Raw genomic sequence first — 15,552 nt, forward strand, 5'->3', positions numbered from 1 at the left:
ACCTGAAAGATCGCTTTTCTCCATATAAGCCCGCACATCAGCTGTGATCAGCCCCACAGACCCACTTGCGGTGCCCTCACTCTGTCAAGCGAGAACGGTAGGGGTAAGATCTAAAGACTATTCAATAGAGTCACCTACCTTCTGGAATTCTTTACCAAAGAAGGTGAGGGAAACTATGTCACTTATTAGTTATCACTGATGCAAGACTTTTCTCTTCAGATGAGCATTTGACTGAAGAGTTTTAATATCACTGAGTGCTGTTTTGATGTTCAATCGTTCATTTTGATATTTTGACTATTTTTAAGGTTTTATGATTTAATTCACTTGTAAACTGCTCTGAGTATATGATAATGGTATAAAACATTTGGATTGCTATTAAGAACAGGAGTAAAATAATCTAAGAAAGCCACTCTGAACTACATTATGCAAAATAATATTGTTTTTTAATCTGCTATTGTGTTCATGCATTTACTAACCTGCAAAACAAACTTGAGTTTTTTATTCCACATGGGGGTGGTAGAACATATCATCAAGTTGCAGCTGACTTATGCAACCCAATAGAGTTTTCACAGTAAGAGACATTCAGAGGTGGTTTGCCTGTCTCTGCATAGTGACCCTGGAATTCCTTGATGGTCTCCCATTCAAATTCTAACCAAGGCTAACTCTATTTAGCTTCCAAGATTTTATGATATTAGGCTAGCCTAGGGCACCTAGGTAATGGTTTATCCTACGGCATGTAATTTTAGACTAAAATAATCCAGTCTGCCAGCACAAAAATTCTACAATTAATACAATCGCATGGATAAATAAGCATGCCATTTGATAAATGCGGCACTTTCATCCGGTGGAAACAAGTTACAGGGCCCTTTTGTGATGGCACCAAGATTGTAGAACATTCTTGTATGGGAAAATTGTCTGAACAACCCTTATTAGACTAAGCCTTCTGCCTACTTAGTAGTAGTTGCTATTTTTTGCTTCCTCTGGATGTTGAGTTTTATTTAATGACATTTTAAAAGTTTTTCTGTTTATTTTGGTTGACTTTAATGGTTCTCCCCCTCCAGTTTTGGTTTTACAGTAATAACATTTGGTATGCTGTTAGCTCCCTTAGTGATGTTGTACCAAAATGAGGGATATATGCATCTCAAGTACAAACATCAAAAAGTATCTGGAAAACAGGCAAACAAAAAAAGTGACATACCCGTTCCTGTGCCCGATTTAACAGGCACATTGCCTCCAGATCAAAAGTATTTTCAGTAAGCCTCTTCTGAGCTATTGTCCGCTCATTCAGTGCAGAAGAGATGTCCACAGGCTAGAGGATAGATATAATATTCAGAAAAGAGATGAGATATCTGGAAAAAGTTTAATAAGTATCTATATAAAAGCCCAATATTCTGTTATTAATATGATCAAAAAACATAACTGTTGATGCTTATCCAAAAATAAGAGACAAAAAGGAACACTATATAGGTTACTTGTTAGTCAGGGAGCAGTGAGTCCCTACTTGGGGTGTGCCTTTGGTATAAATAATTTCCTTTTAATCCTCATTTCCCCTTATCCTAACATGCCCCTTTTAATCACATACATGTGTGCTTGTGTGTGTTAGATAGAGAGGCAGAGAGAGACAGACAGATATCAAGTCTCAAAGAAAACAGCAGAGTATTGTGCTTATCAGAAGAATACACCTACCTATCCACCCACCCTTCCTCTCTCTGAAGAAGTGTAGGAAACCTTATACCTGAAATAAAACGTTGCTGGTCTTAAAGGACCAAAAGGACTCAGACTCTGCTTTCTCTCCTGGGCAGAGTGCTCTCTTGCTCTTTGCCTCCCTCTCCCTACCTCCCAAAGGAGGAGCCCACAGTCAATGGAGGGAAGAGAGGCTAGGAAGGAAGCAGCCGAGGGAACTGGGCAAAAGTGAGCTGCAATACAGCAGCAGTCCCAAAGGAGGAAGCAGGAGGAAGCCAGTTACTCATAGGCCACGTGTTCGACACCCCTGTTCTAATCTGATTCAGCTACCAATATAGCTGAGCCTGAATAAAACTGTCAGCTTGGAGAAAGCATTTAAAGAGACATCTTTAAATGCCTTCTCCAAGCCAGCCTGTGCCACTGTCGCAGAATTTATGCAGTTGGGTATTGAATATTGAACAGCTGCTGCAATTCAGCAAGTGAACTCAGAAGGCATTTCAAGAAACTGCGGTCTCTTTAAATGCCTTTCCCCCAATGAAAGATGGGGTTTTTTAATCTTTTTAAAACTTGTGAGATTTTTGAGGAATGGCACCAACAGCTATGCTGCAAATTTGGTGCTTCTACCTCAAAAAACAGCCCCCCTCCCTGACCCCCAAATACCTCTAAATCAATTCTCCATTATACTCTATTGGGATGGTGCGAATAAATTCAGGTTTCCCAAATATTTACCCAAAACCCAATACCATACCAATATTGGGATTCAGGAATATTGGAAATACTAAAGTTTTCCAGGTCCAATAGACCCCTAGTTCCTACGCTCAACCTCCCTAATGTCATACATACAAGTGAATGAGATTAACTCAGAACCTCCTCTGTTTGCCTATAAATCCTTAGATCTGCTTATGGAGGTTTTATGGATTGCCACCTACATTTGAAGATCCATAGCCAGTACTCCTTTCTTTAAAATTAACTTTCTACTTTCTGATTCCTACCTCCAGAGTAGCTGGATTAGGGAAGACATCATCTTTGTTTTCCTCTTTGTTCTTCTCAACTGGAACCCATTCTCCATATGCACTATCTGCTTCCTTTTTCCTGTGTTGAGATCCAGAAGAGACAGGAAACTCCTTTGTCAAAGTGACTTGATTTTTCGGAGGAGCTGGTTTTATTGTAGGAGTCTTTAAAAAAAGCAAACTACAATTATGCATAATCACAGACAACATTGGTATATATATATGTTCTTATCCCCAACATAGAGATCCTCTAAATACTAGGGAAAGAAGTGGGATGAGCAGATGTTCCACTGTGATCACTAGTGTGCACTTATCTGTTTTTATACTTATTACAAATTTCATTTGTAGGCAAATTTGTGAACTTAACTAGAAATACAATGTTCTATAATAAATATTTCAAGAATTGCTGTAACTGCATTAATATTTAATTTTAAATTCTATATCTACTCAAAAGTTACGCCATCAAAAAACACCCCAAGGAGTTACCTTATATTCTCATACAAGTTAAAGTATGTAAATATAATACATTTTAAATATATTTTATATGTAGTATTTTGGGGGTTTTCTTACATTATCCTTTTCGATAAATTTCATATATATGCAATCCTAGATATAAAGACCCTTCCATCTTGGCAAAACAGAGCTCTCACATTGGTTAGGGATGTGCTACATCAACCTTTGGCCCATCAAACCATCAATCAATGCCACTGGTTCAGTCTGCTCCTCTCTCCTGCCTGAGTGGCTGTTGCTAGCCAGGCAAGCTGATTCTGTCAGTAAAAGGCAACCAACCTTGGTTATAGCAGTTTCTGGCTCTCCCTACTCTCCCATTGGCTGAGCCACCTGCTTCGCAGAGGAGAAAAAGAAAGCCTTCCCTCAACTGGCTAAGGGAGGGAGGAGGGAAAGAGCCATAGAGAAAGCCTTCTTTCAATTGGCTGAGGGAGGAAAAGGAAAACAGCCAGAGAAAGCCTTCTTTCAATTGGATGAGGGCTCCTCCCCCTCCTACTCTGGAAAGGAAACAAAGAGACTAATTGAGAACTCATTGGGCCCAGTCCTGACTAGGGCTGTCAGCTCCAGGTTAGTGGGAAATTTCTGGAGATTGTGTGGTGGAGTCTACAGAAGCCAGAGTTTGGGGACAGAACAGGCCCCAGCAGAATATAATGCCACAGAGTCCAGGGGGAGATAAATCTGTTGTCTGGAGTTCAGTTGTGATACCAGGAGATCTTCAGGCTCCACCTGGAGGGTGGAGGCCTGGCTGCTTGCTCCTGTTCAGCAGTAGCCCCTGCCTATAACAGCCAGTGTGACATAGCAGTTAGCGCTTCAGAGCAGGGTCTGCCAGACCCAGGTTCCTACTGTGGAAGCTGATGAGGTGATTTCGGACCAGTCACAGACTTTCAGTCTAATCTACCTCACATGGCTGTTGTGCAGATCAAAAGGGGAGAGGAGAATGATGTAAGCTGCTTTGGTCCCCCCACTGTAGAGAAAGACTGTCCTTTTCCTATGTAGAGGCTGCAGAGAAAGGGGAGGAGATGGAAGCTGAAGTCAGGGGACCAGATAAATGTTGACTGATGGCTAGCTGGGAAGGAGATAGGGTTGCCAACTCCAGGTTGAAAAATTCCTGGAGATTTGAGGGGTGGAGCCTGCAAAGGGTGGGGTTTGAGGAAAGGTGAAGCCTCAGACAAGTACAATGCCATAGACTCCACCCTCCAAACCAGTCATTTCCTTCTGGGAAACCACTGTTGCCAATCTCCAGAAAAGGGCTGGAGATCACTCAGAATTACAACTGTTCTCTAGATGGCAGAGATCACTTCCCCTGGAGAAAATGGCTGCTTTGCAGAGTGGACTGTGACATTATACCCTGCCAAGGTTGGCACTCCCCTCATGACAGACAGTGTGGTGTAGAAGTTAGCACTTCAGAGCAGGGTCTGCCAGACCCAGCTTCTTGCTATGAAAGCTGACTGGGTGATTTTGGACCAGTCACAGACTTGCAGCCTAACCTACCTCACAGGGTTGCTGTGCAAATCAAAACAGGGGAGAGGAGAATGATGTAAACTGCTTTGGCTCACACTGTGAAGAAAGTCTATTCTTTTAATGGGTAGTGGCTGCCTGGGGGATGGGGAGAGGAGATGAAAAGCTGAAGTCTGGTGGCCAGACAAAGGTCAGTTGATGGTTGGCTGGGAAGGAGATAGGGTTGCGAACTCCAAGTTGGGAAATTCCTGGAGATTTAAGGGTGGAATCTGGAGAAGATGGGTTTGAGGAGTGGTGGGACCTCAGACAGGTGCAATGCCATAGACACCACCCTCCAAACCAGCCATCTCCTCCTGGGGAAGTATTGTTGCCAATCTCCAGGTGATTGGAGATTTTTATTCTGTGGTTCTGTCCTTTGTTGAACCTCCAGGTGAGGGCTGATGATCACGCAGAGGGAGAGCTGGTTGGGGGGGGTAGTTGGAGAAGGGGGGAAGATGTCAAAGGTGTGGAGAGTGAATGCCTTCATTTGGATGGGTAGACACCAAGAGTGGGGTGCACCCACCCAGAGCCTCTTTCTACAGTCCATTCTAATTTTACTGACAACAGACTTTATTCCTAGTAAAACAATATCACTCTGGTTTGCCAGATGTCACAATTACTTCTTTTCTCTAAAATTATTACTTAAGAAAACAATCCTATTAATTTGTGATTTTACAGCACTTACAGTTAAGTTGAAAAAAATAGGCTTGGGTTCATTGAGCTTAAAGGGGTGATTAATAAAGGGATGTTCTTCTTCCTCTTCATCAGACACATGAGGTTTATTTACAATCACATCATCTTCCTGACTCTGCGCAATCTTCTTGCATTTCTATAAAAACCACAATTCTTTATACAATCCATTCTACTATACATGAATGACAACAAATATGTAACACAGCAACAGAGACAGACTAGCAGAAGCACCATTTTTATAATTAGAGCAGAGCATGTACTAAAGCCCTAGTCTCAGCACAAACGGCCCTAAGATTACTATGAAATAAGCCCAAGTAAAGCTTGTTTGTCCAGCTTGCATTCTCCATAAATGGAAATAATCATGTCCACATACACACATGCTAAAGCCACTTTATCACTCCCACTAGATAATCTAAATAATTCTATAAAACAAACTGCATTCTATATCCAACCCCAATTATGAGATTTTTTGAAAATCCAGTGGTCTCTTAAAGAATTTTTTATCGAGCTGAAGCAGAATTCATTTTATTGAAACCAAACACTTCACTCTTACCTCAGTAAGTTCCATTATCGTCTCTTTTGCTGACTTCTGGGTGACTTTCTCTTCCTTCTTTTCTGGAGTAACAACAGGCATAAGGCTCGGTGGCAGCGGCACACCGGCCTTGGCACACATGGCAGCTGCATTTGCTTTAGCTATTTCAAGTAATTGTGCCTTATCTATAAGAATATTAAACATTTATTCATTACTTCATGATTTAATATCAATTTGTCCTCCCACCGCAACCTGCTATCTTAAAACTGTGACCCTAGGGACAATCAGTGGACCCTGGAAAACAGCATAGGATCTGTAGCACTCAATCATACTTCACACAAAACCACCGAATCATCTCCAGGGCTTGAAAACTGATGCCTACAGTACGGCAAAGGGGCCAAACCTCAATAGATGCATCCTGTCTGACATAGGTGAAAAGAGCTTTTTCCAACAAAAAAATTTTTCCAACAAACATCCAGGCCTCTCCTTAATAGAAAATCTAGCCCTCTGACCCATCTGAACAAGGAGGTAGGAGGGAGCTGGACCCAGACTGACAATCTAAAAACCTGTTTAACAGAAAGGCTTTGAGTATACCATACACTATTATCTACCATGCCCCTATACTATTTATCCCCCCAGAACTTCAAATGGAAGAATACTGAACACAGATATATATTGTTACAATCCTTTACACTGCGTCTTAAAATATATGAATCCTTCAGTTCGTTCAGCAAACCACATTATGCATAGTACACATATAAAGTCTGTGAACCAGAAACGCTGATATTAACCATTCATAAAAAGGGACTGACAAAATGATGAAAAATTTGAACACATATTACAATAAAGCTCTGAAAGTGAATTACCCAAATCAGTTAGCCGTTTAGGTGACCTGCTCGAAGATCTGGATCTCCGATGATCAGGTGATACACTAGAGCTCCGTCTCCTCCCAGTGGATCTAGAGGTCCCTAGACGCACAGGTGTTCGACTTCGGGACCGTAATCGGAGAGTTATTCTGTAACTGTCTCTTGAATCTGACCTTCTCCTTCGTCTGTCAACAGACCTTGATCTATTTCTCCGAGATCTCCTACGTCTTTCCCTTGATAAAGATCTCTGTCTTGACACTGATCTTGATCTAGTCTTCTTCCAGCGTTTTGAACATGATCGTGAGCGAGTTCGAGACCGTGATCTTGATCGATTATCAGATTTTGATCTTGAGGTCCTCTTCCGTGTTAGTGATCGAGAACGATTCCTTCTAGAGCGTGATACTGTTCTATGACTGTGAGATTTGGGTTCTGAGCATTTACTTCTCGATCTTCTAGGTCTGTCTCTGTCTTCTGCTTTATCCGGAGATCTGGACCTAGATTTAGATTTGGGATGTTCGGGTGATTTTGCATGATTATGTACAGATGCTTCCAAAGATTCAGTTTCTTCTGTTTTTTCAGGAGATTTAGACTTTGATCTAGATTTGGAAGACTTCCCTTTGGATGCATTTGAAGAGTCTTTGTCCTTTCTTCTTTCAGAGGATTTGGATCTGGATTTTGATTTAGACTTTTGGCGATCAGAAGATTTTGATCTTCTCTGTCTAGACTTCAGGGAAGACTCTCTTTTTTCATCAGATTTTGTTACAGACTTAGAATCAGATGACTTGGATCGTCTCCTTTTTGACCTTGATGATACCTCTACTTTGTCAACAGATTTTGATCTAGATTTGCAATTCTCAGAAGACCTGGATCGTTTTCTTTTTGACCTTGATGAAGTCTCTCTTTTGTCAAAAGATTTTGATCTTGATTTGCGATTATCAGAAGATCTGGACCGTCTCCTTGCTCTCACTGAGGATTCTCTTTTATCAACAGATTTAGACCTGGAGTTGTGATTATCACAAGATCTAGATCGTCTACTTTTTGCTCTTACTGAAGTCTCTCTTTTATCAACAGATTTAGACCTGGACTTGCGATTATCAGACGACCTAGATCGTCTACTTTTTGCTCTTGCTGAAGTCTCTCTTGTATCGACTGACTTAGATCTAGACTTGTGATTATCAGATGACCCAGATTGCCTCCTTTTTGCCCTCACTGAAGTCTCCCGTTTGTCAACAGATTTAGATCTAGATTTGTGATCAGAAGATCTGGATCGTCTCCTTCTTGCTCTCACTGAGGACTCCTGTTTGTCAACAGATTTAGATCTGGATTTGCGATTATCAGAGGACCTGGATCGCCTTCGCCTTGTCCTCAGTGTATCTTTGTTTCCTGACCTGGATCTAGATTTGCGGTTGTCAGAAGACCTGGATCGTCTTCGTCTAGTCCTCAAAGTCTCTCTTTTGTCCACTGATTTGGACCGAGACCTACGATTTTCAGAAGATCTTGATCGTTTTCGCCTTGTTCTCACTGAAATATTTCTTTTGTCATCAACTGATCTGGATCTAGACTTATGATGATCAGAGGACCTGGACCATCTTCGCCTTGGCCTTACTGAAGATTCTCTTCTGTCAACAGATTTAGATCTAGATTTGTAATTATCAGAGGACCTAGATCGCCTTCTCCTTCTCCTCACTGGAGTCTCTCTTTTCTCAACTGATCTACTTCTAGATTTGTGATTGTCTGAGGACCTGGACCGTCTCCTCCTTGTCCTTGTGGATATCTCTCTTTTGTCAGTGGATCGTGATCGAGACTTATGATGATCAGAAGATCTAGACCGTCTCCGTCTTGATCTTATTAAAGTTTCTCTTTTATCAACAGATTTAGATCTAGACTTGTGATTATCAGAGGATCTGGACAATCTTCGTCTTGTCCTGACTGATTCTCTTCTGTCAACAGACTTGGACCTAGATTTCCGACGATCAGAGGATCTGGACCGCCTCCGCCTTGACCGTAGTGAAATTTTGTCAGTTGATTTGGATCTAGATTTATGATGGTCAGAAGTCCGAGAACGCCTCCGTCTAGATCTTAGTGAACTTTCCTTGCCTTCTTTTCTCTCAGCAGATTTTGATCTAGACTTACGACGTGAGGAAGAATGCTTTTTCCGGGAATCAGAATCATTCTTGCTTCTAGAGCGTGCTCTTCTTAATGATGTTTGTCTAGAGGTGGAACGTGATCTAGACTTTTTTTTACGTTTTTTTGACTTGGAAGGCGATTTTGACCTACTCTTTTTGGCTTTTTTCCCACTCTTGCTTTTATCTTTACTTTTGCTGCTTATTTTTTCACTTTTCCTGTCTTTTGAAATAGGTTCATCATTTTCGTTTGCTATCTCTGAGGATTCTGGAACAGCTTTTGAATGTTGATCCTTCAAAGAAGTATGTGAAGTTGCTTCCAGGGCCTTCTCTGCTACTTTCACAGGTTCAAGAGCAGCTTCTGAATCTTTTACCTCTGCAGTTATCTGTTGACTTTCTACCAAATCATTTTCTTCTGCCCCACATACAGGTTTTAGAGATGCTTTTACTACTGGCTCCTCCAAAGACTTCTGGGTACTAGCTTCTGAATTTTTTTCCTTGATCAAACAGAAAGATTCTGAAGTTGTTTCCAAATTTTTCTCCTCCAAAGTGACTTCTGAAGATATTTCAGAATTCTCCACTTGAACTAGTTCTGCATGTTCTGGCACTGATGCCAGATCCTTCACCACTCTCATACACACAGATTCTGAATTTTGCTCTGAAATTTCTATGCCCTTTGCATTTGTGTATTTATGTGCTGTTTCAGAGTCTTCAGCTTTCACAGCAAGAACAGATTTCAGAGATTCTTCAGCGATTGCTTCTGACACAAACAAAGAAGTTGAATCTTTCTCCAAATCCTGTCTCTCCTCTAAGCTTTCCTCAAAATGCATTTTTTCTTTATCAATAGGGGATTGGACAATTGGCACATTTTTTAATTTTCCAAGAGATTCACATTTAGGAATTGCTTCAAAATCTTTTAAGTGCACAAGTTCTGGACCAGTTTGAGATTTCACAAATACTGTCTCTTTCAACTCTGACATACTCATAAATCCAGAGTTTGCCTCTAAATTTTTAATATCTACTACACATGCCATTTCTACAATAGGTTCTGAATGTTTTTTCTCTGTTCTGCAAACAGGTTCCACATCTGCATGAGTTTCCATTAAACCTGACATGTGTGTACATTCTGTAGCTGTTTCTGAATTTTTTTCCTGAAAATGCAGCTGTAATTTTTTGTCTGAATTCTTCCCCATTTCTGCAACCACAGATGACATAGTAGCTCCCAAATCTTCTGTTTCCATGGTGCCTGAAAACTGTGAAGTACTTTCTGCAACACCCTGCACTTTATATACGAGACTTTCTTCCACACATCTTGCTTGCACAGTGCTCCCAGATTGAGTTAAAGGTTCTAAATCTTTTCTTTCCCAAGCATGCTTAGATTCTGGTTTGGTTTCCAGATCTCCCACTTGTTTCAAGCAGATAGCCTCTGAAGTTGTTTCTAAAACATTCTCCTTTGAAATGTATTCAGATTCTGGAACAGCTTTATAGTCAAATGGCTCCAGCACACCACCTGTTTCTGTAACCGAATCCAAATATTTAACTTCCGTTTCTCTTAGACGAGTCTCAGAATCAATTATATTTAATGCTTCCATTTCTGCAGTTGTGTCAGAAGACTTCAAGTGTGTCGAGCTCAGATGTGTTGAAGTTGTTAGCTCTAATATTTCTTCAGAAGTTGTGATTTCAAGCATACACACAGACTCTGAAGACTTTAATTCTGATGTATTTAAATTTGTTGCAGGAGCTACTAGATCTTCTGCTTCTAATACTACTTCGCAATTTACTGTTTCTATGTCAGTCATCCCTGTTGTAAGTAGAGATTCCACAACGTTATCTGAATTCCCCAGTTGCAACACACAGAGGGGTTCTGGAGTTGTTTCAAACTGCAATGTTGTTTTTAAAGCTTTTTCCTCTCCAGTATTTGCAAAGTCAGAATTCAATTCTGAATCTTTTACATCCACCATAAGCACAGTAAGTGTTGCATCACGCTCCTCAGTCTCTGAAACTGATTCAGAATATTTTTCTACCAAAGCTGCTTCTGGTTTTAGATCTGTTCCAGATTCCTTTTCTTTTGGCAACACACCTTCTGTGGTGCCTGCACTTAAAGTTGGTTTATGTTTCTTAAAGGTTTCTGAATGATCTGGAGCTGCTTCATGATCAAATATAGTATTTACCCCTTTTTTGTCCACTGACTCTAAATTTGCTTCTGAGGTTTTTGTATCTGTTACTAGAGCAAAGCCAAAAGTTTCTTTTGTGATGTCTGCAGGAGCTGTAGATGCTACCAAATGTTTTACTTCAACTGCAGTTTCAATTATTTCAGATGACTTTAAGTCTTTGTCCACTGCTGCATTGACAGGAATAGGAGTTCCTTCTATACCTATCACTCCTACTGTAAACTGTGACGTTGGAGCTACGTATGTCTTTTTAACAACTTCCAAATTTTTAGTATCCATAACACACAGTGTTTCTGAATTTGCTTCCAAACCTGGATCAGTCAATGCTTTATTTCCAAATGCTGTATTTGATTCTTGTATTTCATTTTTCTTTGGAGATTCTTCAATTATTTTCAATAGCTGAGATGTTGCTACTGATTTGTATTCTGGAAGATCTTCTGTTTCTATACCCATTCTGTGGGGAGATTCCAGTTCTATCTCCATGTCCTTTACATCTATTATCTTAGATTCTGAAATTATTTTTGAATCTTTTGGGTGTATTATGTACAGAGGCTTCAGGAAGTTATCTGAATTTGTCTGTGTCATATACAAAGATCTGGAACAATGTTCTGAATCTATTACTTCATTAACCTCACCCAATTCTGAAGCAACGATCAGTTCTGTCCCTAATGCATATGGAGAACCTGGGGTTGCTGTAAAACATGATGCTTCTGTGCTTGCCTCCAATTTCTGTTTTTCTTGCAAATTAGTTAATTCTTCTGAAAACAGACGTTCTGGACTGGGCACTATGTATTTAACCTCCAAAGCGCGCTGAGAACCTAAGTTTATTTCTTGTTCTTTTGTTTTCACAAACTGTAAAGATTCTAGATTCTGTACAGCATGGTGGCTTGAAATTGATTCAAAACTTTCTGCAGTATTCAAAAGGCTGGAAGCATCAGTTTTATTAGGGCTATCCACATCTAAAACACATGCCAATTCTCTAGTTTCTTTTAGTTTTTGTGTCTCTGACATGGCATCAACTTCTGGAGTTGTTTCTGAACTTACAATATTCACCTCTTGGGAAGATTCTGAAATGAAAAATGGGCTTTTAATTTCAGCAGATGGCTGTTTTTCTGTTATGTCTTTCACCTTCAAGCCCCCAGATTTAATTTCCCATTCCGCTGTCTCAGCACCATTCCGTCTGTTCCCCACATAATCAGCAGTATCCAATGCCTTCTCTTTTACTCCAGTCACAGAATAAGGAACAACTTTTATGTCTTTCCTTTTGATCACATCCGTCACTGCCTTAGAGTCTACTTCCCTATTTTTCACTTCTCCATGCAGATATTCTAATTTTTTTTCTAAATCATTCAACTTTACTATTGCTGCAGATTCTATAGCTTCAACTTCTCTAGCAGGTAATGCTTCAGAGTTCTTTATATCCTCTGTGTGCAACAATTCTGGAACTCTTTCTGAATTTTTCAGTTCCATCATAGTTTCAGGTTCTGTATAAAGTTCAAGACTGTGTTCTGAATAGTTTGTAAATATCATATGCAGTGATTCCGAACCAGCATCTAAATCTCTCTGTTCTTCCTGCCCCCCTGGTTTAAGATTAATTTCTGAATTGTTTCCTTGTGCCATCATATCAGACTGTAAAACATCTTTCACATGTTTCATTTCTGTCATGTACAGAGTTTCTGAAATAGTTTCAATTTTTTCCAAAGATACTGAAGGTTGTTCTGGAATTTTTTTCAAATCTATCAGATTTATTTGAGTCTCACTTTCCATATCTGTCACAGCCAAGTGCTTTGAAACATCCTGGTATTGTGCTTTTGCAGAGTTATTAGGGGCTTCTGGAGCACTTTCAAAATTATTAATCTCTGGAATTGTTTCAGATCTTGGAATGCTTTCAGAAACTTTCACTTCAATTACTGTCTCAGAATCTTTAGGAATATCCGTATCTCCCTTCTTTTCCACTGCAGTTTCTAAAGATGCTTCCAGATAATTAATTTGACTTGCTCCCATAGATTCTAGATTCTTCGTATCCACCACTGTCTCTGGAATAGTACCCCATTTTTCTTTTTCTGATTCATATACAGATGTTCCTCTTAGGCATTCTACATCCATCTCCTTAGATTCTGCAGCAGTTTCTAAATGTCTGGCTTGTATTTCTGTATCCAAAAAATACGCTCCAGAATCAGTCCTCTTCATAAACTCCAATTCTGGTGCTCTTTCAAAATCTTTCACATTTGCTACAATTTCTAGAGATTTTTTATATTTCAGTGAATCTTTTAGTTCCATAAGAATTGCAGAAGTCTGACTTTCTTTTAATTCTCTCACTCCTGTTTTCTCAGGATCAAGAGATACTTCAGTGTGTTTATATTCATCAGGTTCTGTACTTCCTTTTGAATCTTCTGGCCATATTTTAGGTTCAGGTGCTACAGAGGATTCAAGATCTTTTTCAGTAACTCTACACACAGATTCTGGAATTTGTTCCAAATCTTTATTTTCTATTCTAGACTGGATCTGTAGAGTTTTCTCCGAATCTTCCATCATGGCAATTCTCTCAGAGTCTTGCTCTAATTCATCTGTAAGTACATCATCTTTTGGACTCCTTTCAGAAGCTTTCACCTTTGCTTTGTTCAAAAATTCTGAAGTTGCTTCAAAATCCTTCCCCACCACCATAGCCAAAAATCCCAATGTCGTTACTGAATCTTTAGTTTCTGCATTTGTCTCCAAAGGAGTTTTCATTAATTTGCACCCAGTCTTTTCAAATGAAACTGATGCCGGTTGTACCATGGCTTCTGGATCCAGAGATCCTGAGAGAGAGTCCAGCTCTTTTATCTTCACTGAATCAGACTCCATCCTGGTTTCCAAGTCTTCCAGCTCCACAGCTACAAACTTTGGACTATTCTCGGGAACATCTATATGTTCTGATATCTGCAATGCTGAATTAGCCTTAGGCTGTTCCATTTCTTTCATACTGGTATTATCTTTTTCAACATCAACACTACTTAAAGATTCATCCTCTACCTGCAGATTCATAGCCAGGTTGGTATGCTGGCAAGTATAATTCTCCAATTCTCTCTCATTAGTTAACTCTACTTCACAGAGCTCCTGCATACTGATGAATACAGAATCTTCTTCAGATGCATCCAATTTGCTGGTATCTGAATTAGACGCATCATGTGAATTAGACAAAGATGAATTTAGGTTTTCATACACAGCTTTTTCCATAAACCATTGAGAATCATTTTTCAAAGGAGATGCAAGTCCTACATCCACATTCTCTGCACTCAAAACTATGCTTTCTGGATTCAAATGAGAAGCAGGCTGTATATCTCCACATCCTTTGTGGTCAGAGTTTAATTTTGATTCCTTGGACTGCTTCTTATATTTTTTCTCTTTTTTCTCCTTCTTTCTTTTCTTCTTTTTTTTCTTGTCTTTGTGTTTCTTGTCCTTTTTAGACTTTTTCCTTGGAATTTCATCTTGCACTTCATCAGGTATGCCTCTTTTAGTGGAACGAGACTTATTTTTCACAGCATCCTGTCCAGCATCTAAAAAAAAAAGTCATTATTGTTAAAATTATTAAAACAAGAATGCAAAGAGTTGTATCCTATTACTCAAATCTACTCCCAGCAGATTTTTCTGCCTGCAAAAATAGCTTTATGGCAGCGGAAGAGGCTCTTCACAGGTGAAAATTTCTTACCCAGCAGAAGAGACTCAGAAAATATAATCCAAATTTTATCATGTTACATTCAAGCTATACAAAAATCTATGCAAAAGGCTGGATTTTACAAGGCTAAATGACAAAATGTATCCTGTCAATTTTGGGGGGATTACTAACTGCAAATTTACCTGTACCAACTACAGAACAGTTTTTTCTTCAAGTAGAAAAATATTTAGGAATACAAAACATTGAAAAACTGTATTTACAAATACAAAACTGTTTCTAAACAGCAATATGGCTACAAAGGCACAAAGAAGTAAAACATGAGCCAGGTTATTTGGAAACAAACCTTTCAATGTTATATAATTAGGTACTAATCCAAAGACTTAACATGCACGCTTATCCTTAAATCATTCATACCCTTAACTCCCCTAAGGTATAATGCATTTTTCCCTTTAGGTCACCCTTTATAATGCATTTTTCCCTTTAAGCTCACCACTTTCATTAGAAAAACAGCCCTTCCCAGCAATTGGGTTTATTTTTTACCCAGGAAGTCATGGAAAAAATGGGTTTACACTTCTACAGGAACCAAACCCCAGTTAAGCCTTTTCCTCAATGAACTGCACTGCCCTGAAGTCCCTCTCTCCCCTCCCCACTGTGTTTCTCTTTTAATTTTGAGTTTCATTAAAATGGTAAATGGGATCCATCCAGCCCCCAACAGACTTGGCTTGAAAATGAAAGCACTATGCAGGATCATTAATGGGGTTTCTATTTACCCCAGAAATAATGGGGGGGGGGGTATTTTAGCACTGTTCCCATGT

General features: G+C 39.6%; 1 protein-coding gene across 12 annotated transcripts in view; it reads right to left on the minus strand.

Moving 5' to 3' along the window:
- The window catches only part of SON (SON DNA and RNA binding protein), a 53,382-nt gene that overhangs the window by 17,677 nt on the left and 20,153 nt on the right, over window positions 1-15,552 (minus strand). For 10 of the 12 annotated variants that reach the window (XR_009555189.1, XR_009555190.1, XR_009555191.1 and 7 more), the window contains exons 3-7: window positions 6,789-14,618; window positions 5,944-6,107; window positions 5,383-5,526; window positions 2,676-2,858; window positions 1,199-1,309 (exon numbers count right to left, since the gene is read on the minus strand). Coding sequence is in view for 9 of the 12 variants with exons in the window: in XM_060234292.1 (XP_060090275.1) it covers window positions 1,199-1,309; window positions 2,676-2,858; window positions 5,383-5,526; window positions 5,944-6,107; window positions 6,789-14,618 (8,432 nt within the window). In the remaining 3 variants the exon portion in view is untranslated. Of the gene's footprint in view, window positions 1-2; window positions 82-1,198; window positions 1,310-2,675; window positions 2,859-5,382; window positions 5,527-5,943; window positions 6,108-6,788; window positions 14,619-15,552 lie in introns of all 12 variants that reach the window. The other 2 variants (XM_060234293.1, XM_060234301.1) reach the window with 2 other exon arrangements.

The sequence above is a fragment of the Heteronotia binoei genome, chromosome 3 (assembly GCF_032191835.1).
Source record: "Heteronotia binoei isolate CCM8104 ecotype False Entrance Well chromosome 3, APGP_CSIRO_Hbin_v1, whole genome shotgun sequence".
Classification (NCBI taxonomy): domain Eukaryota; kingdom Metazoa; phylum Chordata; class Lepidosauria; order Squamata; family Gekkonidae; genus Heteronotia; species Heteronotia binoei.